Source organism: Mandrillus leucophaeus, unplaced genomic scaffold (assembly GCF_000951045.1).
Source record: "Mandrillus leucophaeus isolate KB7577 unplaced genomic scaffold, Mleu.le_1.0 Scaffold476, whole genome shotgun sequence".
Taxonomy (NCBI): domain Eukaryota; kingdom Metazoa; phylum Chordata; class Mammalia; order Primates; family Cercopithecidae; genus Mandrillus; species Mandrillus leucophaeus.
Genome location: NW_012105098.1, coordinates 1472428 through 1499360, shown reverse-complemented (window position 1 = coordinate 1499360; position 26933 = coordinate 1472428). Strand labels below are relative to the sequence as shown.

General features: G+C 37.3%; 1 protein-coding gene across 1 annotated transcript in view; it reads left to right on the top strand.

Moving 5' to 3' along the window:
- Positions 1-6100: 6100 nt before the first annotated feature.
- LOC105550314 (O-acetyl-ADP-ribose deacetylase MACROD2-like) overlaps positions 6101-26933 on the top strand; it is a 1021967-nt gene continuing 1001134 nt past the window's right edge. The window contains exon 1 of the mRNA XM_011995206.1: positions 6101-6214. Coding sequence (XP_011850596.1) covers positions 6112-6214 — 103 coding nt within the window. The 5' untranslated portion in view covers positions 6101-6111. The remainder of the gene's footprint in view (positions 6215-26933) is intronic.

Genomic DNA, 26933 nt, shown 5'->3' with positions numbered 1-26933 from the left:
CCCCCAAATGTTCAAGTGTTCCCACCATCGGGTGTTTACCCCTTGTCTAGGTTTCCTTGCTTCGCTGCCGCAGCGTGACTTTTGAAACCTGAAACTCTAGGGGAGCCCTAAAACGAGCGTGTTGTCCGTGAGGATAAGTGCCTTAAGAGAAGTCTGAATGGGCTTTTCTCCTAACAGTGTTTCTCTGTATTCCATCACCATTCATGGGCTGAAGTTGCTCAGAGTAAGATTTTGTGACTAATGTCACTCTGAATGAACCCATCTTTGAATTTTGTGCATATAAGGTTTATCCAAATCAGCTAGATTGACAGTGGCACTGATTCTTGAAGAAACACAAGTGTACGATCCAGCCTCTCCCACCAAGATCTCCCCCTTACCCCATCACAGTTAGATAATTCTAAGTTGAGTGTCTCTGGCGTTTTTTCACCCTCCTTTTCACACCTCTTTCCTTTTCATTCTTTAGCTATTTACAGAAATGTAGCAAAAACTTCTTGCACTCCAATTGCTAAAATACACTAAAACCTGTATAGCAAGGGTGAGGTCTATTGAGGGTAGTGCACGTTTCTCCTGGATACCTCATGTTTACAAAAGGGTATGGGGTGACTGGGTAGAAAGTTGATTTCTTTGTTAGTAGTTCGTTGAAACCTGTAGATTTTTATTGCAAGTCCTGGCCTTTATGAACATGAAAGCCAAACAGTGGAGGTAAGAAAGGGAATTAGTCTGGAAAAAGAATCCTCTATATAGGATCTGCTTCCACAATGCACGAGCAAAGGCATGAGGAGGGAATTTGTTTTCAAATTTGCTGCAGGAAGATTTAACATAATATAACTGAACAACACAATTAAAATGATCTTTAAAAGTGTTGAAAGTTTAATCATTTAATTATGTTTTAATAATTATGGGTGTATAGAGAGCTAACACTTGTGGTGTTATAAATCAAATGCCGTCAAGAATAACAGCCTGATAAAGTAGTGTAAAATAATTTTGCTTTGATTTTTCAGTAGTAGTTACTGTAGTTTCAACAGGCTTTCAACAAGGATTTACCTTGTGAGCACTGAAAACTCATTTATGCCCATATTTATTGATGATGCTGAAATGTTAGCTTTGTATTATTGATGATAATGAGGGCAAAACAGTGGAAGACACAGACATTGTTTTCAGTAACATGAATCATTGATGAAATTATAGTGAGTACTTAAGAACTATTTTTCTGTCATAATAGAAAAACAATGTTCCTCAAGTAATAACGTTATAATGTTTCCTTCATTTAACATCTACACCGTTGGACTGTGACCAGCAGGCATTTTAGAATCTTTTTTAATGTCTTGATTTCTTTTCTTCTCTTCTAATAATGGAGAAGATATAACCAATTTTTTTTCCTAAGGAAGCAAGTGCACCATTAAATAAGGCAATTAACAAAGTAATTATCCAAAACTAAGTTATTTTTCCATGAAGTTTAATGTTAAAGGAAAACATTACTGTGATACGAAGACTTTAATGCATCTCTCAGTGTTTTTTTTCAGGATGTCTATGTTTGGATTATTTAAAATATATATTATACCCCCAAGGAAGAGCTGAGGATTTCTAGTACCATAGTTAGTATTAGAGAAGCTGATGGGATGCATGACCTTTTTCGTTTCAGCCCACTGGGAAGCTGATGGTATAGTATTTTTGCAACTGTCCTTTAAAGCTAAAGGAAGGCTTACCTAACTCATTGAAATGTCAAGGCATTCTATAAACATATTTTTAATTCAGTATACCATTTAATAAATAGGTCGCCTACTTAAATGCTTGGTTCACAGAGAAAGGACTCATTGTAAAGGTGAAGCATTCTTTAAAGAAAAGTTTTATGAAATGACAAAGAAAATGCATATATATTTGTGGCCTTCAGTATGTTTCGTTGTTTAAACAAGTAATTAAGGAGTTCTGAAGACCACATATGTTTAAATAAACATTTTTGATCTAGTATTTTGAGTCCTAATTCAGAACCACTAATGTGCATTTTCGAGTATTGCAACTTATTTCATTGTTTTGTTTTAAATTGATCTCGTTTTTAAGTGTTCACACTTCAACTTTTAAATAACTGGAGCAATAGAGGCCAGGTTGCATTTCTGTATGTACCTTTTGACATTCACGAAAACTGTAAGTTGTTTCATAATGTCTTTTAACCTGCCCAGTAATATTGTAATAATTTTTTATTTGTGATCTGAGCCTTTTTAGCACTTCTTTGGCATACTGCTGATCATCTCCCTTTTCTGCCTTTATGTGGTAATTCTAAATTTACCATTCCCTTCACGTTTTCTGTTCTCTCAAGACCCTATCCCCTATACTAAAGAGATGACATTGCCTTTTTAATTCACAGAGAAGGGCTGGGTGCAGTGGCTCACGCCTGTAATCCCAGCACTTTGGGAGGCCAATGCGGGCGGATCACGAGGTCAGGAGATTGAGACCATCCTGGCGAACACGGTGAAACCCCATCTTTACTAAAAATACAAAAAATTAAATGGGCGTGGTGGCACACACCTGTAATCCCAGCTACTTGGGAGTCTGAGGCAGGGGAATTGCTTGAACCTGAGAGGGGAAGGTTGCAGTGAGCCAAGACCGTGCCACTGCACTACAGCCTGAGCGACAGAGCAAGACTCCGTCTCAAAAAAAAAAAAAAAAAAAAAAAATCACAGAGAAAATAAATGCCATGTAATATGAACAGCCCTAACATCCTCTTCCATAGTCTCAATGGTCTGTTCCTTTACATGTCCTTTTGGCTTTGTTCTGTCTTAGAGAAAGGACTTTTTTTCCTTGTGTGTAAGATTAACCTTTCTGCTTTTCCCTTTATTCCATATCTTGTATTCTTTGAGGTCTTGCACCATCAGGTAGTGTTTCTTGGGTATGTCTAATTTCTTGGTGTCTTCAGGTTCCTCTCCCTTGCCTGTAACAGTGCTCGGATCTCTTCCACTTTAGAGTCTCTTTTCTTTCGTAGGGCTTCACATGAACTTGGAGTTGCTGTTCTCACTTTTCTTCTTTTGTTCAGTCCTTCATTGTCTTCTGGATTTCTGTTATATTCTAATGAAAGTAATGTTCCTGAAGTCATTCAGTAGTAACAATCATGATAGTATTCATATAAGAATAGTTAATATTTAAGCCCCATTTGTATGCGCAGTACTATTCTTAGTAGCTTATATGGATTATCTCATTTAATTCTCACAACAACCCTATGAGGTAGGAAACTGCATGAGGCGGAATATTGTGAGATTAAGAGCTTTGAATACCTAGTTGCCTGGGTTTGGATCCTACTTATACTGCTTAACTAGCTCTGGGATCTTAGGTAATATTTGACGTTGTTTATACTTCCGTTATCTATAAGTTGGAAATAATACCTACCTACTGACCTCAAAGGGAAACTGAAACATAAAGAGGTTAAGTAACCTACAGATTTGCACGATTTAGATTATAACTCAGACAGCTCTGTTAACCACTTTTCCTCTATTCCATGCTGTTGGTAACCACATTGATAAAAGCAGTTTAGTGGCTAAGTAATTTTCAGTTTTTCTGACCTTCCTGTATCAGTTGGTATTTCCCTTAGCATGCCTGTAGTCCCAGTTACTCGGGAGACTGAGGCGGGAGAATCGCTTGAACCCGGGAGGCAGAGGTTGCAGTGAGCCAGTATCGCGCCACTGCACTCCACCTGGTGACAGAGCTGGACTCCGTCTCAAAAAAAAAAAACAAAAAAACAAAAAAAACCCAACTTTGTTTTCTGAATGTTTCCGCATTACCAGGAACTTGTACCACTGGTGACAACTAAGATTTATTTCATTGTTTTCCTATTTGTGCCCACTTCCTAAATACTGTTTTTTGAGGTTTGATGCTTCCTTCTGTTCCCTCTTCTTTTTCCTTTAGGACTAGAATTTTAGGTTATAATTTCTAAAATCTCTAGGCTAGACCACTCTTTAAATTTCCAGATTCTTGATTTCAACTTCTTCAGTGTCCTATAGGTACCTTAAACTCAATTTATGTGAATACTTCACTTCTGATTAATATATACATATATATTTTTGTCTCCTAATGTGGCTGAAGTTCTAGTTACAGGAGTGGGAAAAATATTGGTTCCCCATTTTCTGTTCACTTGTGCTTACGTTAATACTTCTGCAGTTTATTTCTGTGCAATAATCTTTTAAAGTGGTTATTTTGTGAAGGTTAGATTACATTTAAACTAGATACTAACTATCCTTGAATCCATTTCCCTAAACTGCAGTACCTTGTGATACACTGAAAGAGAATTGGAGAGTATGAGAAATAACTGTCTCTCTCTCTACATTGTGGAGACCATTGTTACGGTATGGGAGACATGAAAGCTGACATACAGAGTGAGGAAGCCAGTGTCAGTTTATACATTGAATACTGGTAAATATTTCTTCCTTGTTTGGGTTAAAAACGAATGTAAATAGAATTTTTTACATATTTTCCTGTGTCCTAGTGGGTTGTTTTATATACTGTCTGGGAAATGCATAATCAACTTTCAATGTTAGTAGTCTATAGGATAAAGGTTAAAACTACTCACTATGGCATACAAGTCCCTATACAGTTTTATTTTTGTTTCTGGCTACTTTTCACTTCTGTGGCCATTCCTCTTCTCATACCATATCTTGCAGCTTCATTTGGTTATAGTATTCATACCTCCTTTGTTTACATTGTTTTGTTAGTCTGAAATGTTCTTTTTACCTCTTCATGCAAAATTTTTCCTGTCCTTCATGAACCAGCATACATATTACCTTTTTTGGGGAGTTTTCCTGAGAATGTAGTGTAGTACAGTGGAATAAATAACATAGGGTGTAGTCTTTGACTAATGGAGATGTCTGTCTGAATTTTAATTTTGACTTACTTCCTGAAAGCTCTCTTGCTTTGGGCAAACTACTTTGCTGTGCTTCATTTCCTTATCTGCAAAATTGGTATAATAATACTATCAATTTTATGAGTTATTAGGAAGATTATTTTAATGAGATTTATATGTGAAGTACCTGGCCATAGTGAGTTCTTTATAAACGACATCCCCTGTAATTAACTGTAAGATGCAATTTGTAAAATATTTTCATTTTATCATCAAGATAGAGATATATATTTAAAGCAATTCTAATGTCATCTACACAAAGCTATAAGTAAATAGAGAGTGCAATTGAGGAAATATCGTGGTGGTTGCCTTTTTTGTGCTCTTACTATTTGTACATACCTGTCTCAGTATTTTATTTATATAGGTACTATTTTGTATCTCACTGTGTTAGACTGTTTTTGCAGTTGCTGTAAAGAAATGCCTAAGACTGAGTAATTTATTAAAAAAAGATATTTAATAGGCTCATGGTTCTGCAGGCAATACAAGGATAGCATTGGCATCTGTTAGGTCTTCTGGGGAGGCCTCAGGGAGCTTTTTTACAGGGGCAAAATGAAGTGGGAGCAGGCACTTCACATGGCAAGAACAGTAGCAAGAGAGGGTTGGTGGGAGGTACCACACACTTTTAAACAACCAGATCTCACGAAAACTCACTATTTGAGGCCAGCACCAGGCCATGAGGGATCTGCTCCCATGACCCAGTCACCTCCCACTAGGCACCACGTCCCACATTGGGGATTACATTTCAGCGTAAGATTTCAGGGGCTATATATCCAAACCATATCGCTTATCAAGCATATCACCTGGCCCATAGTAAACTATAGATGTTGATTGAAAGTGTAAATGAGTTTACTTATTTCTTGGACTACATTTCAACGTAAGATTTCAGGGGCTATATATCCAAACCATATCGCTTATCCAGCATATCTCCTGGCCCATAGTAAACTATAGATGTTGATTGAAAGTGTAAATGAGTTTACTTATTTCTTGGACTATCACAAGAGAGTCTTCATCAGGCTGTGATTTTTTTCTCCCCTGGTAATATGAAATTTAACATTTTTAACATTTAAATATGGAGTCACTGGATTTGCATTGTGTTGTTCTTCAGGACTGTATCAACTCTTTTGTTAGCTTAACTTGGTTAATACTTAAAGTATAAACATAATTCCCTTGTTTAAACATTAAATACAAATGGAGATTCTGCTTTTATTTTGCAAGAACGTTTACTGAAGATGACCTTAGAAGAGAGACGCAAAGAATACCTAAGAGACTATGTTCCCCTGAACAGCATTCTATCATGGAAGGAGGAGATGAAGGGCAAGGGCCAAAATGATGGTAAGTTTCTTGGAACATTTTTTAGGTAGATATTGTTCCCATTTGTTTATGACTCTTTAATGAATAACTGGCATTCAATAAAGAGATTACTATTTTGGTATTTGAAATTATTGTTTGGCTATGATTTTATTGTTTTTAGTAACCTATGGTGTTTTTTAAGCTTAGGAAAGTATATTAACATAATTTGTGTTCTGAAATATACCACATTTATAATATGGTACTTCTTTTACAGGTCCTTTGTTTTTCTATTCTATAGCAGTTCTTGGAGCAAATGCTATTAGAGATTTGCTGCTTTGGTGGTGTGGCCCTTTGAGTTTGCTTTAAGTTCATTTACAATGGATTTTCTAATGTTATTTTAAGGATTGGGGATACAGTTGAAAGAGAGTATATTAGGAAAAATAGAAAAACCAAAGAACATTTATTATTATTTTAGAGAATATATTTTGTATGGTGTGTTATTATTTCTATATATAAAATATTTGTATGACAGAATTTACTCTCAAAGTCTTTATGATTTGGTGAGAATCTAGATTATGTTAGAATATAAAGGAAGTTTTAAGGATTCAAAAGGTACGTGAAAAAGTTTCTAAAAACAACATAATAGATTTAATGGATGTTTAATATGCTTATCTTTGAATTAACACTCATTGGTATTAATGATGTGGATGTAAAGTTCAGACAAACGGTGCTTCTTAAGGTACTTAACAGTTGAGAAAGACTTTATGAAAGAAATGAACTTGAAACATGCTAATTTCACAGGTTGCGGTCTTAGATCGATTGAACTACACAGGGTACTATGGGTCCAGAAAATAAAGACTAGCGTGGAATTCGTATGGATAAAATCTTAAGGGAAAGATTAGGCCTTGGTGTCTGTCAAGAGAACACATTGACCTGAGGATTTGGGTTTTAGACACAACTTTGTTTTTCTAGAAAGGCAAAGCATATGGGATTGGGAGTGAAAAGCTGTGGATTCTTTTAGACCTTACATAGCCTGGAAACGTGTGACCTTGGGCAAGCAGGGTAGCAGCTCTACCCCAGGTTCTAATGGGGTCATTGGACAAGCTGATTGGAATATGCACATCTGACTGTCTGCCCAGTGTCTTCAGTAAATGCAAGTTGTTTTAAGAATGGTCTGATTCCAAACTGGTAAGATTTGCCTTAAAAAGCCCCTGCCTGACCACGTGAGCATCATGGAACCCAAAGATGAAATGCTGCCCACCACCCCTATCTCAGAAGGGTGGGAAACCAGAGCCACCTGCATTGTCCCAGCCAGTCCCCACAGTGTAACAGGGTCTCCTTGGCAGCTGTATTCTAGAGTCTGGTTGTTGCTCTGTAAAGACCTTTAATAAAATCTTGTACAAAGGTTAAAAAAAAAAAAAAAAAAAAAGAATGGTCTGATTAAGACATCAGTGAAAGAGAAAAGAAAGCGCTGTATAATGAAAAGAATACAGGGCTAGAAATCAGGGGAACAGAATTCTGGTCCCTTATCTTACCTAAGGCTATGTGCCTCTTCATGTTTGGGTCTCAGTAATTTCTTTTTTTTGTTCATAAGCAACTGGTATTGAGTATTTCAGCAGCAGCAGCAGCTTTTTTTTTTTTTAAATGGCTACAGGTTGAGTATCCCTTATGCAAAATGCATGGTACCAGAAGTGTTTGGGGTTTGGGATTGTTTGGATTATACTTGCTGGTTCAGCATTCCTAATCCAAAATCCAAAATGTTCCAGTGAGCATTTCCTTTGAGCATTATGTTGGTGCTCAAAAAGTTTCAGATTTTGGAGCATTTTGGATTTTGAATTTTTGCGTTAGGACTACTCAACCTGTACTAAATGTTCCCCAAATCAGAAAATAATACATTGGATAAAATGACACCTAACATAGTTATCCTTTAACAAGACACTGTATGTTTAATCCTGCCTCCCAATATGAGCTTTATAAGTGGTTTACAACTGCTCTGTGTGTTTCTTATTTTCCCCCTTATGCCGTTTTAAACTTGAAAGTCCTCCATGGGGAACAAGGTGATGTGATCAAAATTATATTTCTATTTTTCCTGAAATGTTACTTGCTCCTCTCTTTTGTGACCTAGAAACTGGTGACTGGCCTCTTCCTTTTTCATGAAGTGGAATGGCTCATTTTACAAGTAATATTTGTAAATATTTCTATACAATACACATTTTTAATATGACTTTTTCTTGTGTTACCTATTCAGTGCTCAGGTATTAGAAAATATTAGTCAAGAGAGTTTTAGTGTTTTAACAGTTTAAAAGATCCTTTAAAAATATAAATTTACAAAAAATAATAAAGGACAACTATACATATGGTTATACTTGAAAAGTTTAAGTCATTGCTTATACACATATGTGTATAGGTATTGATATTTATATTAAATATGGGATTTTAAACTTAAGTTTTAAAAGAAGTCTATAAATCCTTGTCACTTAGTTTCTAATTGTAGGAAATGAACAATATTTATTGGGCTAGGACAGTATATCAGTTTTTAATTTAGTAGCTTATCATTACTTACGTTTTTATAGAGGGCCATTTTTGCCTGAATATTCCTGAGTACTTGAATAGTTCTTGAGCTATTGCTTTTAATTTTTTTCTTGCTTTGTTCAGATTTATTTTACTTTAACCAAATGCTTCTTGTTTTGTTATAGCATAGTAGAAAGTTAAATAAAAAAGAGGGGAGGGGCCAAATGTATTTGTAACAATGTGGGTTTTAAGCCTTCTTAAAACAAAAGGAAACAAAATATTGCCGAGGAACACAAAATCAGTGTTTGTGTGGAAAGGTGGAAGCAAGTAGATAGTATTTTTACTTTAACTTGCGCCTTTGATAATATTGGAAAGCCATGAATTAGAAGAGGAAAGAATGGGAGATGATTACCAAAAAATAAAAAAACCCAGAAACAAAAACCCCACCCAGAAAAACCCATTAAATACATAATTTGCTTGCTGTGTTAAACTGTTGTTAGCTAATCTCTAGACTTACATATTTCTGATTACTTCTTCCTCTGTATTACCAATTATGTCAGTTGCTATATTGCAGGGATTTTAAAAGTCTTGCCTCTCCTATTGTACTATGTCTCTAGCACCTGTAATGGTGCCTTCTGGGTTGGTGGGGCTCAATCAGTAAGTTAAATATTGCCTCAGGAGTTAATAGCCTACCAGGGACAATTCTTTCTCCAAACTTTTTTTTTGAGACTGAGTCTCACTCGTCCTCTGGGCTGGAGTGCAGTGGTGCGATGTGGGCTCACTGCAGCCTCCACTTCCTGGCTTCAAGCGATTCTCCTGCTGAGCTCCTGAGTAGCTGGAATTATAGATGCGCACCACCACGCCTGACTAATTTTCGTAGTTTTTGTGAAGATGGGCTTTTACTCTGTTGGCCAGGCTGGTCTTGAACTCCTGATCTCTAGTGATCTGCCCACGTTGGCCTCCTAAAGTGCTGGGATTACAGCCGTGAGCCACTGCACCTGCCTCTTTTTCCAAACTTTTAATGAGCACTTATAAATATATGTAAAACTAGAATACAGTCATGTGCCACAAAATGATGTTTTGGTCATTGACAGACTGCATATATGATGGTGGTCCCATAAGATTATAATACTGTATTTTTACTATGCCTTTTCTTTGTTTACATAGGTTTAAATACACAATGACTTACCATTGTGTTATAGTTGCCTACAGTATTCTGTACAGTAACATGCTGTATGGGTTTTAGCCTAGGAGCAATTGGCTGTACCATATAATCTAGATGTGTAGTAGACTGTATACCATCTAGATTTTTGTAAGTACACCTTATGATGTTTGCACAGCAATGAAATCACCTAATGCCTTTCTCAGAACGTATTCCCATTGTTAAGCAATGCCTGGCTGTAGCAATGCATCCATTACCCAGTTTCCACAGTTATTACATGGCCAGTTTCATTTCATCTATACCAGTGCTCCCTATACCTTCCCCCCAGGCTATTTGGAATGAAATCACATATGTCACATCAATTTTATCTATAAATGAATATCTGTATGTATGCATATGTATGTATCTCTAAAAGATGGGAGCATATTTTTGTTTTTTTACTAAAATACTATTATTACCTCTCAAATTTAAAATTTAACTTAAAATTTAAGTTTTGATATAATTGAATATCCATTTAGTATTCATGTTTTTCCCATTGTCTCATAAAGGATTTTTTTTTTTTTACAATTGATTTACTTGAATCTAGATCTAATCACGGTCCATATATTGCATTTGATTGATATGTTCCTTAAGTAACTTTTAATCTATAGTTACCTCTCTCTGTCCTTTTTTCCTTCTTCCCTTATAATTTATTTATTGAATACACTAGGCTGTCCTGCAGAATTTTTTATATTTTGAATTTTGATTACTGTATCTCTCTGGTATCATTGAACATGTTCCTCTATCCCCTTTATTTCTTACGAGTTGGTAGTTAAATCCAGAGGTTTGTTCAGAGTTGGGTTTAAATTTTTTTGAAAGAATACTTTATTGTGCATCTTTTTGCATTGTATTACGAGGCACATAATGCATCATTGTCTCTCTCAGTAGTGATAAGATTGATCCCTGGATTCATGTATTGTCAGCTGAATATTGTCACTAAACTGTCTGGTGTAAAGTTCTCTGACAATCTTTTACCTAATGGTTTTAGCAGCCATTCGTGATTATTGCTTAGATCCATTACTTTATTAGGGATTGTAAAATAGTGTTATTTGAATTTTATCATTCCTTATTTATTAGTTGGACTTCTATAAAGAGGAACTTTGTTATTAAGTCTTTTATTATGCAGTACAGTTTATATAGGAGAGCAGAATAAATACCATATTTCCCTTATTTACTGATTTTCAGATTGAGTTCATTCCCTAAAATCCTCCACAGGTAACCAAAGAGTTCTTTTTTAAAAATTTTTGACTATCATTTTAAATTTGCCCCTTCCTTCTGCCCTCTTCTCTGTCTCTTCCTCCCTTTCAACATGTATATTAAATGAGAATGTCCCAGTGGTTAACAGTCTACAAAGGAGGCATATATGTATGTGTTTGCGCATGCATGTACATGTATTTATAGCTCCCATATAAAATACATAGAATTACTAAACAGTAGGCCCAGGATATGGTGGAAAGACAAAGGTAGATATATAAATGGGTGGATGGATAGATATGATAGAAAGATGGCATTACTTCTTTGTTGAGACAAGAGTTCCAGTTCTTGGGTTTAATTGTTATACCTTCCGTTCATCTCCCTTGCTACTACCATGTTAAGACTCCGCTGGAATACCACCTGGAGAAGCAATGTTATTGTTACAGTTTTTGGATGGAGTAGTGTTTGCAGAGACTCTGCCAGGCTTATGCTAATTTTCTGTGACTGGTTAGTATCAGGGAAAGCAGCTATAGCTATAAGTTTAGATTGTCTTTGAGTAATTACTTTTAATGTTTATACAGAACAGCAATGGGGAAAAATAAAATAATAATGAGGACGAATTAGGTGAAAATTATAAAATTATACTCAAATATAAAATATTTTAAAAAATTGGTCATTTAAAGAGCCATCTGTGATAATACTATACTGAATGGGCAAAACCTGGAAGCATTCCCCTTGAAAACCAACACAAGACAAAGATGCCCTCTCTTACCACTCCTATTCAAGATAATATTGGGAGTTCTGGCCAGGGTTATCAGGCAAGAGAATGAGGTAAAGGGTATTCAGCTAGGAAGAGAGAAAGTCAAACTATTTTTGTTTGTGGATTACATGATCTTATACGTAGAAAACCCCATCGTGTCAGCCCAATAGCTTTGCAAACTGATAAGCAACTTCAGCAAAGTCTCAGGATGCAAAATAAATGTGCAAAAATCTCTAGCATTCCTATACACCAAAAATAGGCAAGCCAAGAGGCAAGTCACAAATGAGCTCCCATTCACAATTGCCACAAAACGAATAAAATACCTAGGAATATGGCTAACAAGGAAGCGAAGGACCTCTTCAAGGAGACCTACAAACCACTGCTCAAGGAAATCAGAGAGGACACAAATGGAGAAACATTCCATGCTCAAAGATAGGAAGAATCAATATTATGAAAATGGCCATACTGCCCAAAGCAATGTATAGATTCAGTACTATTCCTATTAAACTACCATCAACATTCTTCACAGAATTAGAAGAAATTAGTTTAAAATTCATATGGAACCAAAAAAGAGCCCAAATAGCCAAGACAGACCTAAGCAAAAAGAACAAAGCTAGAGGCGTCATGCTACCTGACTTCAAACTATACTACAAGGCCAAAGTAACCAAAATGGCATGGGACTGGTACAAGAACAGACATAGACCAATGAAACAGAATAGAAAACCCAGAAATAAGATTGCACACCTACAACCATGTGATTTCCGACAAACCTGGCAAAAACAAGCAATGGAGAAAGGATTCTCTATTTAATAAATGGTGCTGGGAAAACTGCTAGTCATACGCAGAAAATTGAAACTGGACCCCTTCTTTACACCAGATATACAAATTAACTCAAGATGGATTAAAGACTTAAATGTAAAACCCCAAACTAAAAATCCTGGAAGACAACATATGCAGTACCATTCAGGATATAGGCATGGGCAAAGATTTCATGATGAAGATGCCAAAAACAATTGCAACAAAAGCAAAAATTTACAAATGGGATTTAATTACACTAAAGAGCTTCTGCACAGTAAAAGAAGCTCTAAGAGTGAACAGACAAACTACAGAATGGGAGAAAATTTTTGTAATCTGTCCATCCGACAAAGGTCTTATATCCAGCATCTATAAGGAACTTAAATTTACAAGGAAAAAACCAAACAACCCATTAAAAATAGACAAAGGACATGAACAGGCACTTCTCAAAAGAAGACATACATGTGGCCAACAAACATATGAGAAAAAGCTCAGCATTACTCATCGTTAGAGAAATGCAAATCAAAACCACAATGAGGTACCATCTCACACCAGTCTGAATGGCTATTATTAAAAAGTCAAAGAACAACAGATGCTGGCGAGGTTATAGAGAAAAAGGAACACTTATACACTGTTGGTGGGAATGTAAATTAGTTCAACCATTGTGGAAGACAGTGTGACGATGCCTTAAAGACCTAGAGGCAAAAATACTGTTTGACCCAGCAATCCTGTTACTGGGTGTATATACCCAAATGAATATAAATCATTCTATTATAAAGATAGTAAAAGAAGGCGTATGCTCATTACAGCACTACTCACAGTGGCAAAGACATAGAATCAACCTAAATGCCCATCAATGATAGACCGGATAAAGAAAATGTGGTACATATACACTATGCAATACCATGCAGCCATAAAAAGGAACAACATGTGTTGTTCATATGCAGCCATAAAAAGGAACAACAACATGTCCCTTTGCAGGGACATGGATAGAGCTAGAAGCTCTTATCTAGAAGCCATTATCCTTAACAAACTAACGCAGTAACAGAAAACCAAATACCACATGTTCTCACTTGTATATGGGAGCTGAATGATGAGACCACATGGACACATTGCGGGGAGTAACACACACTGGGCCTGTCAGGTGAGGGTGGGAGGAGTGAGAGCATCAGGAAGAATAGCTAGTGGATGCTGGGCTCAATACTTAGGTAATGGGATGATCTGTGTAGCCAGCCACTACGGTACACATTTATCTGTCTGACAAATCTGCATGTCCTGCACATGCATCCCTGAACTTAAATGAAAGTTGGAAATTAAAAAAAAAATTGGTCATTTAGAAAGACTTTATATTTCAAATTTTTTATATATGTTTATCTGTATTACACACTATAATAAAGGAAGCTAGAGAAAAAGTGCTGTTAAGATTATGAGAGAAAATCTACTTACTGTTTATTAAGTGGGAGTGGGTCATCCCAAAAGTCTTCATCTTCATTGTCTTCACATTGAATAGGCTTAGGAGGATGGGGGACTGGTTGGTCCTGCTCTCTCAGGGGTGGCAGAGGTAGAAGAGGTGGAGGGAAGGTAGAGGGGGAGGCAGGTATGTGTGATGCAACTTCACAGAAATACATTGTAATTTCTGTCTGTCTGTTTTGCTTTTTCGTTTCTCTAAAAATGTATGGTACCAGTCCTTTAATCTTTTTTCCACTGTTTAGTTTCAGTGCCTATGTCATAGAATGGTCTATGTCATAAATCAAAAACAGTCTTGAATAATAGGAACCCTTCTGCCAGATTGTCTAGTGTCAGTTTGTTTTCTGGCACTGCATCTGGTATGTCTTCTTTCTCATTGTCTGACACTGGTTTGGTAGCATTCATCTCCATCAAGTTTTCTTCTGTTAATTCCTCTGGTGTGGTGTCTGTTAGCTCTTGAATTTCTCCAAGATCTGCATCTTGAAACCCTTCACCCCCTGCCCTTTTTGCCATATTCCCAATCTCTTTCATGATTTCCTTGATTGACTGTGTCATACATTCTGTGAAGCCACGCGCAACATCTGGACAAAGTTTTCTCCAGCACGAATACTGTTTTGGGCTTGACGCTTTTCATGGCTTTTTCTATAACAGCAGTGGAATTTTCAGTGGTGTAATTCTTCCAAACTTTGATGTTCTCTCTGTCAGGGTTCTCTTTCACGGCATTCACAGCGTCTTCCAAAGAATACTGTGTGTAGTGATGCTTAAAGGTCCTTATGACCCCCTGATATAGAAGCTGAATTATGGACACCGTGTTTGGGGGCAAGTGGACCATTTTGATACCTGTGGTGTTGAACTCATGGGGTTCTGGGTGGCCAGGGGCATGGTACAACCTCAGAATAACTTTAAAAGGCAGTCCCTTACTGGCAAGGTGCTTCCTGATCAGGAACAAAGTGTCTCATTTTCTAGGCCTTTCTTGTGCAATCCAAAGACTGGCAGCTGGTGTTTATCCTTTTCCTTCAGGGCTTGGAGGTTAGCAGCCTTATAAATAAGGGCAACTTTGATCATAAACCTGACTGTATTTGCATAAAACAGCTTGTTCCTTCCTGTTTTAAATCTTGGTGCTTGCATCTCTTCCTTACTAATGAATATCTTTTGTGGCATTTCCTCCCCTCAGAATAGAGCACTTTTGTCTGCGTTAAAAAGCCTGTTCAAGTAGATATTCTTTCTCCTCAATGATTTTCTTAATGGCATCTGGGAATTTACCTTCTACCTCTTGGTCAGCAGTAGCTGTTTCTCCTATTATTGTGACTTTTTTTTTTTTTTTTTTAAGACAGAGTCTTGCTCTGTCGCCCAGGCTGGGGTACAGTGGCATGATCTTAGCTCACTGCAACCTTTGCCTCCCAGGTTCAAGTGATTCTTGTACCTCAGCTGCCCAGTTAGCTGGGGTTATAGGCATGTACCCCTGCGCAGCTAATTTTTATATTTTTAGTAGAGATGGGGTTTCACCATGTTGGCCAGGCTGGTCTGGAATTCCTGGCCTCAAGTGATCCACCCTCCTCTGCCTCCCAGTGTGCTGGGATTACAGGTGTGAGCCACTGCACTCAGGCTGTGACTTGTTTTAAGACGGACTTCTTTCTAACACATATCAAACCATCCTTTGCTGGCATTAAAATTCTTCAGCTTTAGATCCTCATCTTCCTTAATGCTTTAGGTTGCCATATAATGACTTTGCTTTTTCTCAGATCCTATTAGAGTCTGTGGGTATGCTCATTCTTCTAGCAATCCTGCACTCACATAAAAGCTGCATTTTCAGTATGAGATTATCAGTATGAGATTAAAAGATATTTCGCAAAAAGTGCAAGGTTTTAGGGCCTGCGGGCATAGCTGTAGGGATGCAAATTTTCTTTTCTTTTTTAAATAATGACTTTTAGGCTGGATTCATGTATCTTAAATGGTGAGGGATTGCTGCTGCAGACCTCAATGTCAGGCACTTCAGCTTTTTCTTTGAATGTCATGACTTTTCTCTGCTTCTTGGGAGTACTTCCAGCATCACTAATGGCACTTTGTGTGGGTCCGTGATGTTATTCAGGTTTATGGTATCGCACTAAACATGATGAAAAATATGAGACAACTGCAAGAGATCCACTTTTTTACTGTGATATGCAATTTACTGGAGAGACAGACTGTTCATGCAGAGGTGTTCAGCCTTACATAGCATTTTCAGTGGATACTTGAAATACTTGAGCTCACCACAATAGCAACAGGAGGCTCGGCTAAAAAATATTACAGTAGTACAGTATGTTAATTTTGTGCAGTTGTGATTTAGTACTGCCTTTTTACCTTTGTTTACCTTTCTCTTGACTGTGAATGGTGCCATGTATGATCTGTAACTGTGTGCATAAGTTTTGATAAATTTTCATTTTTGTAATAGAGTTGGGTATATTTTATGGTAGTAAATGATGAAACAGACTAGTGTCTACGTGTAATTTAAGCATTCATGACTTTTTTTCTTAATTTTTGTATTTCTAGACTACGTGGTTTGCCAGTTTTTTTTTCCAAATTGTTGCAAGTCTCTAAAAAATGTTCCAATATATTTATTGAAAAAATGCATAAGTGGACCTGTGCAGTTCAAACCTGCGTTGTACAAGGGTCAACTGTACTTTCTAAGATTATTTTAACAACACATCAATTTCATTGTGTATTGTAGTGTGTACCACTAGGTATTATGTAAATTGTCCTTATATTAAGCTTTTTTTTTTTTTTTGAGACAGAGTTTCGCTCTTGTTGCCCAGGCTAGAGTGCAATGGCACTTGACCTTGTCTCACTGCAACCTCCACCTCCTGGGTTCAAGCGATTCTCCTGCCTTAGCCTCCTGAGTCACTGGGGTTACAGGCGCCCGCCATCACGCCCAGCTAATTTTTTTGTATTTTTAGTAGAGATGGGGTTTCACCATGTTGGCCAGGCTGGTCTCGAACTCCTGACCTCAGGTGATCCACCTGCCTCGGGCTCCCAAAGAAGCTTGTTTTTAAAAATAATGTAGAAACAAACCCCCCAAATCTTTTATTTTTGGATGTATATGCACATGGCTTTGTGTTGACACCACAGGATGGAAAATTCTTCCTTTATATTTCCTAAGTCTGTAACTTCATCACATATTCTTCTAGTTTTTGTTTTAACATATTAAATGAATTATGTTAGTAAATATTTTGGTCATTGTAAGCAGATACTTTGACATGGGTTGCAGACTGGTGGTAGCCAAAGACAACTTTTCCTTTCTTGCTCCCCCCTGCCCCCACCCCCAATAATTTTTGCATATTAATGTCTTCTTTCAGATGTATTCATTAAAGTTGACAGATAAATTGTATTTCATAATGTTTTTATCTTTTCCGAAATACCTAGTTACTAAATTTTCATCAAAGTGTTTAAAACAAGAATTTAAATGTAGCTTATTTATTTATCTAAGCCTTTGATTTAGAAGCAGGTTGAGGATTGCTGATGAAATAAATAACAAAATATCATGCCAGGGCAATGAAAACTAAGATTTTTGAACATGAGAGCTACATAAACTTTAATATGATGAGAATAAATTGGCAACAGTTCATACAACAATTTAGAGGGTATGCAGTTTCCACCCTGTAATAGCCTTTTTGCTTCTCTAGAGTTAACTCATTTGCCATTTTTTCCTCCTGCAGATATATCCATTCTTCTTTCATAGCTTTTCCATGTTCACTTATCATACCACTTCCTCATTTAATTTTCTCTGTTTATAACCCAATACATCTGTTCTTTCTTGATTAATCTTTACTTGCTTTTCTTTTCTTTCTGTTTTTTTTTTTGTTTGTTTGTTTGTTTTTTTAGATAGGGTCTCACTGTTGCCCAGGCTGGAGTACAATGGTGCAATCATGGCTCACTGCAGCCTTGACCTCCTGGGCTCCATTGATTCTCCTACCTCAGCCTCCTGAGTAGTTGGGACTACAGGTGCACACCACCATGCCCAGCTAATTTTTTTTTTTTTTTTGTAGATGTGGGGTTTTACCATGTTGCACAGGCTAGTCTCGAACTCCTGGGCCCAAGCAATTGGCCATTCAAAGTGCTGGTATTACAAGTGTGATCTACTGTGCCCAGCCCCTTTTCTTGAGTTCTCTGGTTTCCCAATCTACTCTTGTAAATGTAAGCTTTTTAATTGTGGTAAAATATACATAACGTAAAATTTGCCATTTTTACTATTTTTAAATGTTCAGTTTAGTGACATTGAGTACATTTACAGTGCTGTGCGACAATCACCAGTATCCACTTTCACAATTTTTTCATCTTCTCAGATAGAAACTTTGAGCTGGGTGCAGTGGCTTGCTCCTGTAATCCCAGCTACTCAGGAGGCTGAAGCAGGAGGATAGCTTGAGGCTAGAAGCTTGAGACCAGCCTCGGCAACATAGTGAGACTTCGTCTCTAACATGAACATTCAAAAAAAAATTGGTGGTGTGCCCTTGTTGTCCCAGCTACTCAGGTGGCTGAAGTAGGAGGATTGCTTGAACCCAGGAGTTTGAGGCTGCAATGAGCTATGATTTGCACTACTGCACTCCAGCCTAGGCGACAGAGTAGACCTCTTCTCTTAAAAAGAAACGAAAGAAACTTTGTAAACTTTGTACCCATTAAACAATATCTACACAGTCTTCCTTCTTATATGTCCCCTATTATTCTTGACTGTCTCTATAAATTTACCAGTTGTAGGTACAATCATGTAAGTGGAATCATAACATGTTTATCTTTTGTGTCTGGCTTATTTCACTTAGCATAATGCTTTCTAGATTCCTCCATGTTGTAGTATGTATAAGAATTTTACTATTTTTAAGGCTGAATAAGATTACATTGTATGTATATAGCACATTCTGTTTATCCATTTAACTGTTGGACATTTGGGTTGTTTCCACCTTTAGCAACTGTGAAAATGCTGCTATGAGTATTGGTGTAGGAGTACCTCTTTATACGTTGCTGTTTTCAGTTCTTTTGGGTATTAACTAAGAGTGGAATTGCTAGGTCATATGGTAATTCTACTTAACTTTTTGAGGAGACACAAAACTGTTTTCTGTAGTGGCTATACTATTTTATATTCCAACCACCAGTGCTATTCCCACCGCCAATGCACAGGGGTTCCAGTTTCTCCATGTTCTTGGCCAGTATTTATTTTCTGTTTTTGTTTGTGGTTGTTTGTGCTTTCGATGAGCATCTTTACAGATGCTTGTTGGCCCTGTGTATTTCTTTGGAGAAGTATCTATTCAAATTCTTTGTCCATTGTTGAGTTGGATTTCCTTGTTGTAGGAATTCCTTTGTATATTCTGGATATTAATTCCTTATCAGATCTATTATTTGCAAATATTTTCTCATACTTTGTGGATTTTGATTGAAAAGTTTTTAATTTTGATGAAGTCCAGTTTATCTGTTTTTTCTCTGGTTGACTGTTTTTGGAGTATATTCTAGAAGACATTGTTAAATTCAATGTTTCATAATTTTCTCTTGTTTTCGTCTAAGGGTCTCAATTGATTTAGCTTTTCCTTGGTCTTTGATCCATTTTTTATTAAGTTTTGTATATGGTATAAAGATCCTTTTTGCATGTTGATACCCAGTTTTCCAGTATTAGCTGTTGAAAAGACTGTTCTTTTCAAGGCCATTGAATGGTCTTGGCATGCATGTTGAAAATCAATTTGAAAAACACATTCTATTCATTTGTAAGTCTCTTCTAATCCAGAACCATATTATTTTGATCAATGTAGCTTTGTAGTAAGTTTTGAAATCAGGAAGTGTGAATCTTCCAACTTTTTCTTTTTCAAGATTGCGTAGCTGTTTGGTGTCCCTTGAGATACCAAATGAATTTTAGGATTTTTTTCCCCCCACAAAAAATACTGTTGGGATGCCGACTGCATTGAATCTGTAGATCATTTTGGGTAGTGTTGTCATCTTCACAATATTTAGACTTCCAATCCGTGAACATGGGATGTCTTTCTTTAACTTCTTTCAGCACTGTTTTGTAGTTTTCAGTGAATAATCTTTCACATCCTTGGTTAAGTGTATTACTAATTATTTTATTCTTTGTGATGCTATTGTAAATTGAATTATTTTCTTATCAATGTTCATTGCAAGTGTATAGAAATGAAACTGATTTTCATGTATTGATTTTGTATCCTGCAGTTTTGATGTTTTCAAGCTAACAATTTTTCAGGTTTTCTGCATTTGCGATCACGTCACCGGTGAACAGAGATAGTTTTATCTCTTCCTTTCTAGTTTGAGTGCCTTTTATTTCTTTCTCTTGCCTGATTACTCGGGCTAAAACTTCCAATATTATGTTGGCTAGTGAAAGTGGACATCATTATGTTGTTTCTGATCTTAAGGAAAATGCTTTCAGTCTTTCACCATTGAGTATTGAGTATTGTGTTACCTGTGGATTTTTTATATGTCTCCATTATGTTCAAGTTATTCATAGGTTATTGAGGGTTTTTATCATGGGAGGGTGTTGAATTTTGTAAAATGCATTTTCTGTATCAATTTATATAATCATGTGGTTTACATCCTTCATTCTTCATGTTGGTGTATTACGTTGATTATATTGAACTGTTGTGTTCTGGGAGTAAATCACACTTGGTCACTTTGTATGTTCCTTTTAAGATGCTGCTGAATTCGTTTGCTAGTTTTGAGGATTTTTTTCATTGTTATTCATAAAGGATATTGGTCTGGTTTTCTTGTATCTTTTTCTGCCTTTGTTATCAGGGTAATGTTGGCTATACAGGATGAATTAGGAAGTATCGTCTTTTCTTTAAATTTCTGGAAGAGTTTGAGAGGATTGGTGTTAATTCTTCCTTAGATGTTTCAGTAGAATTCATCAGTCAAGCCATGCGGTCCTGGCCTTTTTTGTTGCTGTTGGAAGCTTTTGGTTACTTATTCAATCTCCTTACTAATTATAGGTCTATTCAGGTTTTCTATTTCTTTGTCAGTTTGGGTAGATTGTATACTTCTGTGAATATATTCATTTTATTTAGGTGATCCAATTTTTTGGCATATTATTATATAATTTTTCAATGTATTCTCATAATTATTTCTGTAGAATCAATAGTAATGTCCTCACTTTTATATCTGATCATAGTAATTTGAGTACTCTTTCTTATTTTCTTAATCAATACAGCTAAAGGTTTGTCAATATTGTTGATCTTTTTAAATAACTAAAATTTTGTTTTGTTGATTTTCTCTATTTTTTTTCTGTTTTATTTATCACCACTCTTATTTTTAGTATTTCCTTCCTTCTGGTAGCTTTGGGTTTAGTTTGTTCTTAAGTTCCTTAGGTGTAAAGTTACGCTGTTGAAATGAGATCTTATTCAATGTATGCATTTTATAGCTCTAAATTTTCTCTTAGCACTGTTTTCACTGCATGCTCTAAGTTTTGATATGTTGTCTCTGTCTCAATGAATTTTCTGATTCCTTTCCCCATTTTTCAGGAGTTATGTTGCCTAATTTCCACATATTTTCTAGTTTTCCTTCCGTTATTAATTTTTATCTCTTGATTCTTCTTTCAGCTAAATTCTGCTCTTGAACCCTCCCATAAATTTTTCGTTTTGATTATTCTTTTTAGCTCCAGAGTTTCTGGTTGGTTCTTTTCTCTTTGTTGGTCTCATTCAGTTTATACATTGTTTTCCTAATTTTCTTTTAAAGATGATTGTTTTAAAGTCTTTCTGTTAATGTTACTCGTCTCATCTGGGTCACCAGAATTGTCGTTGAGCAGTGGGCTTGCTGCCCATTGTGCATGGAAGCAAATATTATGGCCCCAGCCTTTGATAAAGGAAAAAGCTTTATTGCAAGGTTGACCAGCAAGGAGACAGGAGGCAGTGCTCGAATCTGTCTTCTTGAGCTGGGGTCTGGGGACAGGTTTTACAGGCAGAGAGTAACTATGAGAGGAGACAGGAAAATACAATGAGGCATGATCTCATTGGGCTGTTGAGGAGGTAGTGCTGGGTCCTTGGCCCTTAAAGTAACTCTGCAGCAAAACAGGGCACACTTTGCTTCTTAATTTGCTCTGCACCCTGGGTTCAGGTACTGAGGTTCTGTAGCTGACCAGTGGGTTCCCTGTTTCCTGCTGCCCAGATAGAGCCTGTTTATCAAGACAAGGGAATTGCAATAGAGACAGAGTGTAATACACATAGAGCTGGCTAAATAGGACACCGGAGTTTTATTATTACTTAAATTAGCCTCTCCATAAATTTGGAGGGTAGTGTGTGTGTGTGTGTGTTTGTTTTGAGACAGAGTCTCGCTCTCTCGCCCAGGCTGGAGTGCAGTGGCACAATCTTGGGTCACTGCGACCTCTGCCTCCTGGGTTCAAGTGATTCTCCTGCCTCAGCCTTCTTAGGAGCTGGGACCAGGCACGTGCCACCACGTCTGGCCAATTTTTTGTGTTTTTCTTAGTAGAGATGGGGTTTCACTGTGTTAGCCAAGATGGTCTCAATCTCATGACCTGGTGAGCTGCCTGCCTCAGCCTCCCAAAGTCCTGGGATTATAGGTGTGAGCCACCGTGCCCAGCTGGGTAGTGGTTTTTTGAAACTAGTTTGGTGGGCAGGGAGCTAGGGAATGGGGGCTGCTGATTGGTTCGTGGTTAAATATAGGGGTGTGGAAAATGGTCATCATGGCCTGAGTCTGCCGCAGGACCATCGAATCATGAGTCTTGGATCTGGGTGGAGCCATCTTGTCAGAAATGCAACAGTCTAAAAAGACATTTACAATCCAAAAAGGCCAATCTTAGGTTCTACAATAGTGATTTATTTATAGGAGTAATTGGGGAAGTTGCAAATCTTGTGTCCTCCGGAATAGTGGCTGCTAATTGTTTAACTACACCTACATCTTAGCAGAATTCATGCCTCTATCATCCTCCTAATCTGGTGGATGGCCTTTTATTAGTTTTACAAGTGGTTTACTTTTTGGGGAGGCTATTATCATTTAAACTGTAAACTAAATTTCTTTCAAAATTAGCTTGGGCCATGCCCAGGAATGACCAAGGGCAGTTTGGAGGTTAAACTAGAGGTAAATTTGGCTCCTGGGTATACCAGTTAGGCATGCTGGATTCATCTGCACATGCTCAGGTTATGTGACTTGCAACCTGGGAGGCTGGTTGCAGTTTGTGATTATAGAAAGTCCATTGTCAGCTGGGTGTGGTGGCTCACACCTGTAATCCAGCACTTTGGGAGACCAAGGCACGCGGATCACTTGAGGTCGGGAGTTCAGGACCAGCCTGACCAACATGGAGAAACCCAGTCACTACTAAAAATACAAAATTAGCCGGTCGTGGTGGCACATGCCTGTAATCCCAGCTACTCGAGAGGCTGAGGCAGGAGAATCACTTGAACCTGGGAGGTGGAGGCTGCAGTGAGCCGAGATTGCGCCCTTGCACTCCAGCCTGGGCAACAAGAGTGAAACTCCATCTCAAAAAAAAAAAAAAAAAAGTCCAGATGGGCTTGTTTGTCATCTTATTTGTTCCTTTGAATGGGCCATTGTTTTCTCTTTTGTTGAAAATCAGACATTTGACTATTATGTGGTAACTCTGTAAGATTTCTCCCTTCTGGGTTTGTTGTTTTTTGTTTTATTGATTGATTGATTGAGTACTTATTGAAGGCTGTAGTAGTCCATTTGTCCTGAGACTTTCCAAACTATTTTTGCAAAGACTAGTCCTTGTTGTGTGTGATTATTGAAGTCTGTTCCTTTAGCATGTGTTCACCTTGTTACAGAAATTTCCTCAGGAGTTCTCCCAGTTTTTGCAGTTAGCTATGTGCTGGATTACTCATTCATCTCTTAAGTAGGCTTCTTTTAAACATAGGAATCATCTTAAGATGCAAGCTTAAGGCCGCCTTAGGTATTTTCTGAGCATGAATCTTGCTTGGACATGTACATGACTCTCTAAATTCCCCTGTATACACAACTGTTTTTGAATATTCTTATTTCCCAAAGAGCCTCACCTTATCTTCTCTTTAGGGTCTAACATAGTCTATTGTATTGTCCCAGGGGTCTGTGAGTCTCTAGGGGCCTTGGAACTTTTATGTGCAGCGGCTGCTGCTCTTTTTCACCTGAGTTTTGTGTTAAGCTAAATAGAAATGAAAGTCTCAACTCAGGCCTTCAGGTATCCCCCAGAAAGGTTAGAACAGACTTGTGCAATAATTTTCTATAGGGACTGTTCTGCCCCCTCTGGTTTGTGGGAGGAAACTGGAAACCAGCCTGCTGCTGTTTGAAAAGCAAGGCCACTGCTGTGCTAGCAAGAGGATGGTATGTGAGCAGATAAAAATGCTATAAAACTTTCCTGCTCTTCAACTGTTTTCCAGTGCTTCAACAAAGTTTGTTCAGGCAGTTTCTCTTTGTTTTTTGATGTTTCTCTGTGGGGAACAAAACCTTAGAGCTTCCTATTTTACTGTTTTCCTTGAATTTAATAATTTTAAATGTGAAAAGCAACTGTGTTAAGTTTGGCAAGCACTAGGTGATATAACAAACCCTCAAGTTAAGTGGCTTAACCCAATAGAAGTTTATTTCTAGTTTACCTGACAGTCCAGAGTGGGTGTACATGATTAGTGTCAGTGAAGACATGGTGGAGGTATAGGAGTGTTTATGTGTTGGGGGTGGGGGACATTCTGCTTCACGTAGTCTTTCAGAGGCAGAGTTGAATGTCTTTAACATGTTGCCCTGGAGAACCTTAGGGGGAAGGGGAAAGGGAAGGACTGAGTTGGAGGCTGTTATGAGCTAGACTTGGAAGTACAGTGGTACACCTGTTTTGACTTACATGTCTTGGGTTAGATCTCAGTCATAGGGCCATATTTAATTGTAAGAGAGACTGAGAAATGTAAAGTAGTTATATGTTATAGGAAGAGGATGAAACTGGAAAGTGATTTTGGTGAATAGCTAGTAATTTAAGTCACTATCAATTGCACACAGAGCTTCCTCGAACTTCCATGTTCTGTTGAAGTGGCTGTAAGACACACATTTTGTATTCCATTAAGGAGAAATGAAAAGAAAAAGCATTGCCAATTAAACTATTACACAGTGCTTTCTTAGAATAAAATACTTCTTTCAATAAATGCAAATATAAAACTTTCAATAAATATAAAAATTATTTTACATTTACTTAGTTATATACTTTTATCATGTGTCATCTTTGAACATACCTTGAAAATATAAGTGAAATAAATTGGTTAAAGTATTCCTAAAATGTCTTCGTACTCAGAGTCCAATTCTTTTTTTTTTTTTTTAAGTTCTGGGATACATGTGCAGAATGTGCGGTTTTGTCACATAGGTATACGTGTGCCATGGTGGTTTGCTGCACCCATCAACCCATCATCTACATTAGGTATTTCCCCTAATGCCATCTTTCCCCAACCCCCCCACCCACCGACAGGCCCCAGTGTGTGATGTTCCCCTCCCTGTGTCCATGTGTTCTCATTTTTCATCTTCCACTTGTGAGTGAGATGTGGTGTTTGGTTTTCTGTTCCTGTGTTAGTTTGCCGAGATTGATGGTTTCCAGCTTCATCCATGTCCCTGCAAGGACATGAACTCATTCTTTTTTATGGCTACATAGTATTCCATAGTGTATATATGCCACATTTTCTTTATCCATTCTGTCATTGATGGGCATTTGGGTTGGTTCCAAGTCTTTGCAATATTATGAATAGTGCTGCAATAAACCTATGTGTGCATGTGTCTTTATAGTAGAATGACTTATAATCTTTTGGGTATATACCCAGTAATGGTACATACCCAATTGGGATTGCTGGGTCAAATGATATTTCTGGTTCTAGATCCTTGAGGAATCACCATACTGTCTTCCACAATGTAAAAGTCTTCCTGTTTCTCCACATCCTCTCCAGCATCTGTTGTTTCCTGACCTTTTAATGATCGCCATTCTAACTGGTGTGAAATGGTATCTCATTGTGGTTTTGATTTGCATTTCTCTAATGACCAGTGATGATGAGCTTTTTTTCATATGTATGTTGGTTGCATAAATGTCTTCTTTTGAGAAGTGTCTGTTCATATCCTTCACCCACTTTTTGATGGGGTTGTTTTTTCTTTGCAAATTTGTTTTAAGTTTCTTGTAGATTCTGGATATTAGCCCTTTGTCAGATGTATAGATTGAAAAAATTTTCTCCCATTCTGTAGGTTGCCTGTTCACTCTGATGATAGTTTCTTTTGCTGTGCAGAATTTCTTTTGTTTAATTAGATCCTGTCTGTCAATTTTGGTTTTTGTTGCCATTGCTTTTTGTGTTTTAGTCATGAAGCCTTTGCCCATGCCTATGTCCTGAATGGTATTCTTCTAGTTTTTATTCTAGGGTTTTTATGGTTTTAGGTCTTACATTCAAGTCTTTAATCCATCTTGAGTTAATTTCTGTATAAGGTGTAAGGAAGGGGTCTAGTTTCAATTTTCTGCATATGGCTAGCCAGTTTTCCCAACACTATTTATTAAATAGGGAATCCTCTCCCTATTGCTTGTTTTTGTCAGGTTTGTCAAAGATCAGATGGTTGTAGATGTGTGGCATTATTTCTGAGGCCTCTGTTCTGTTTTATTGGTCTATATATCTGTTTTAGTACCAGATTTAGTACCATTGATTTTGTATTCTGAGACTTTGCTGAAGTTGTTTATCAGCTTTAGGAAATTTGGGGGCTGAGATGATGGGGTTTTCTAAATATACAACCATGTCATCTGCAAACAGAGACAATTTGACTTCCTCTCTTCCTATTTGAATACCCTTTATTTCTTTCTCTTGCCTGATTGCCCTGGCCAGAACTTCCAATACTATGTTGAATAGGAGTGGTGAGAGAGGGCATCC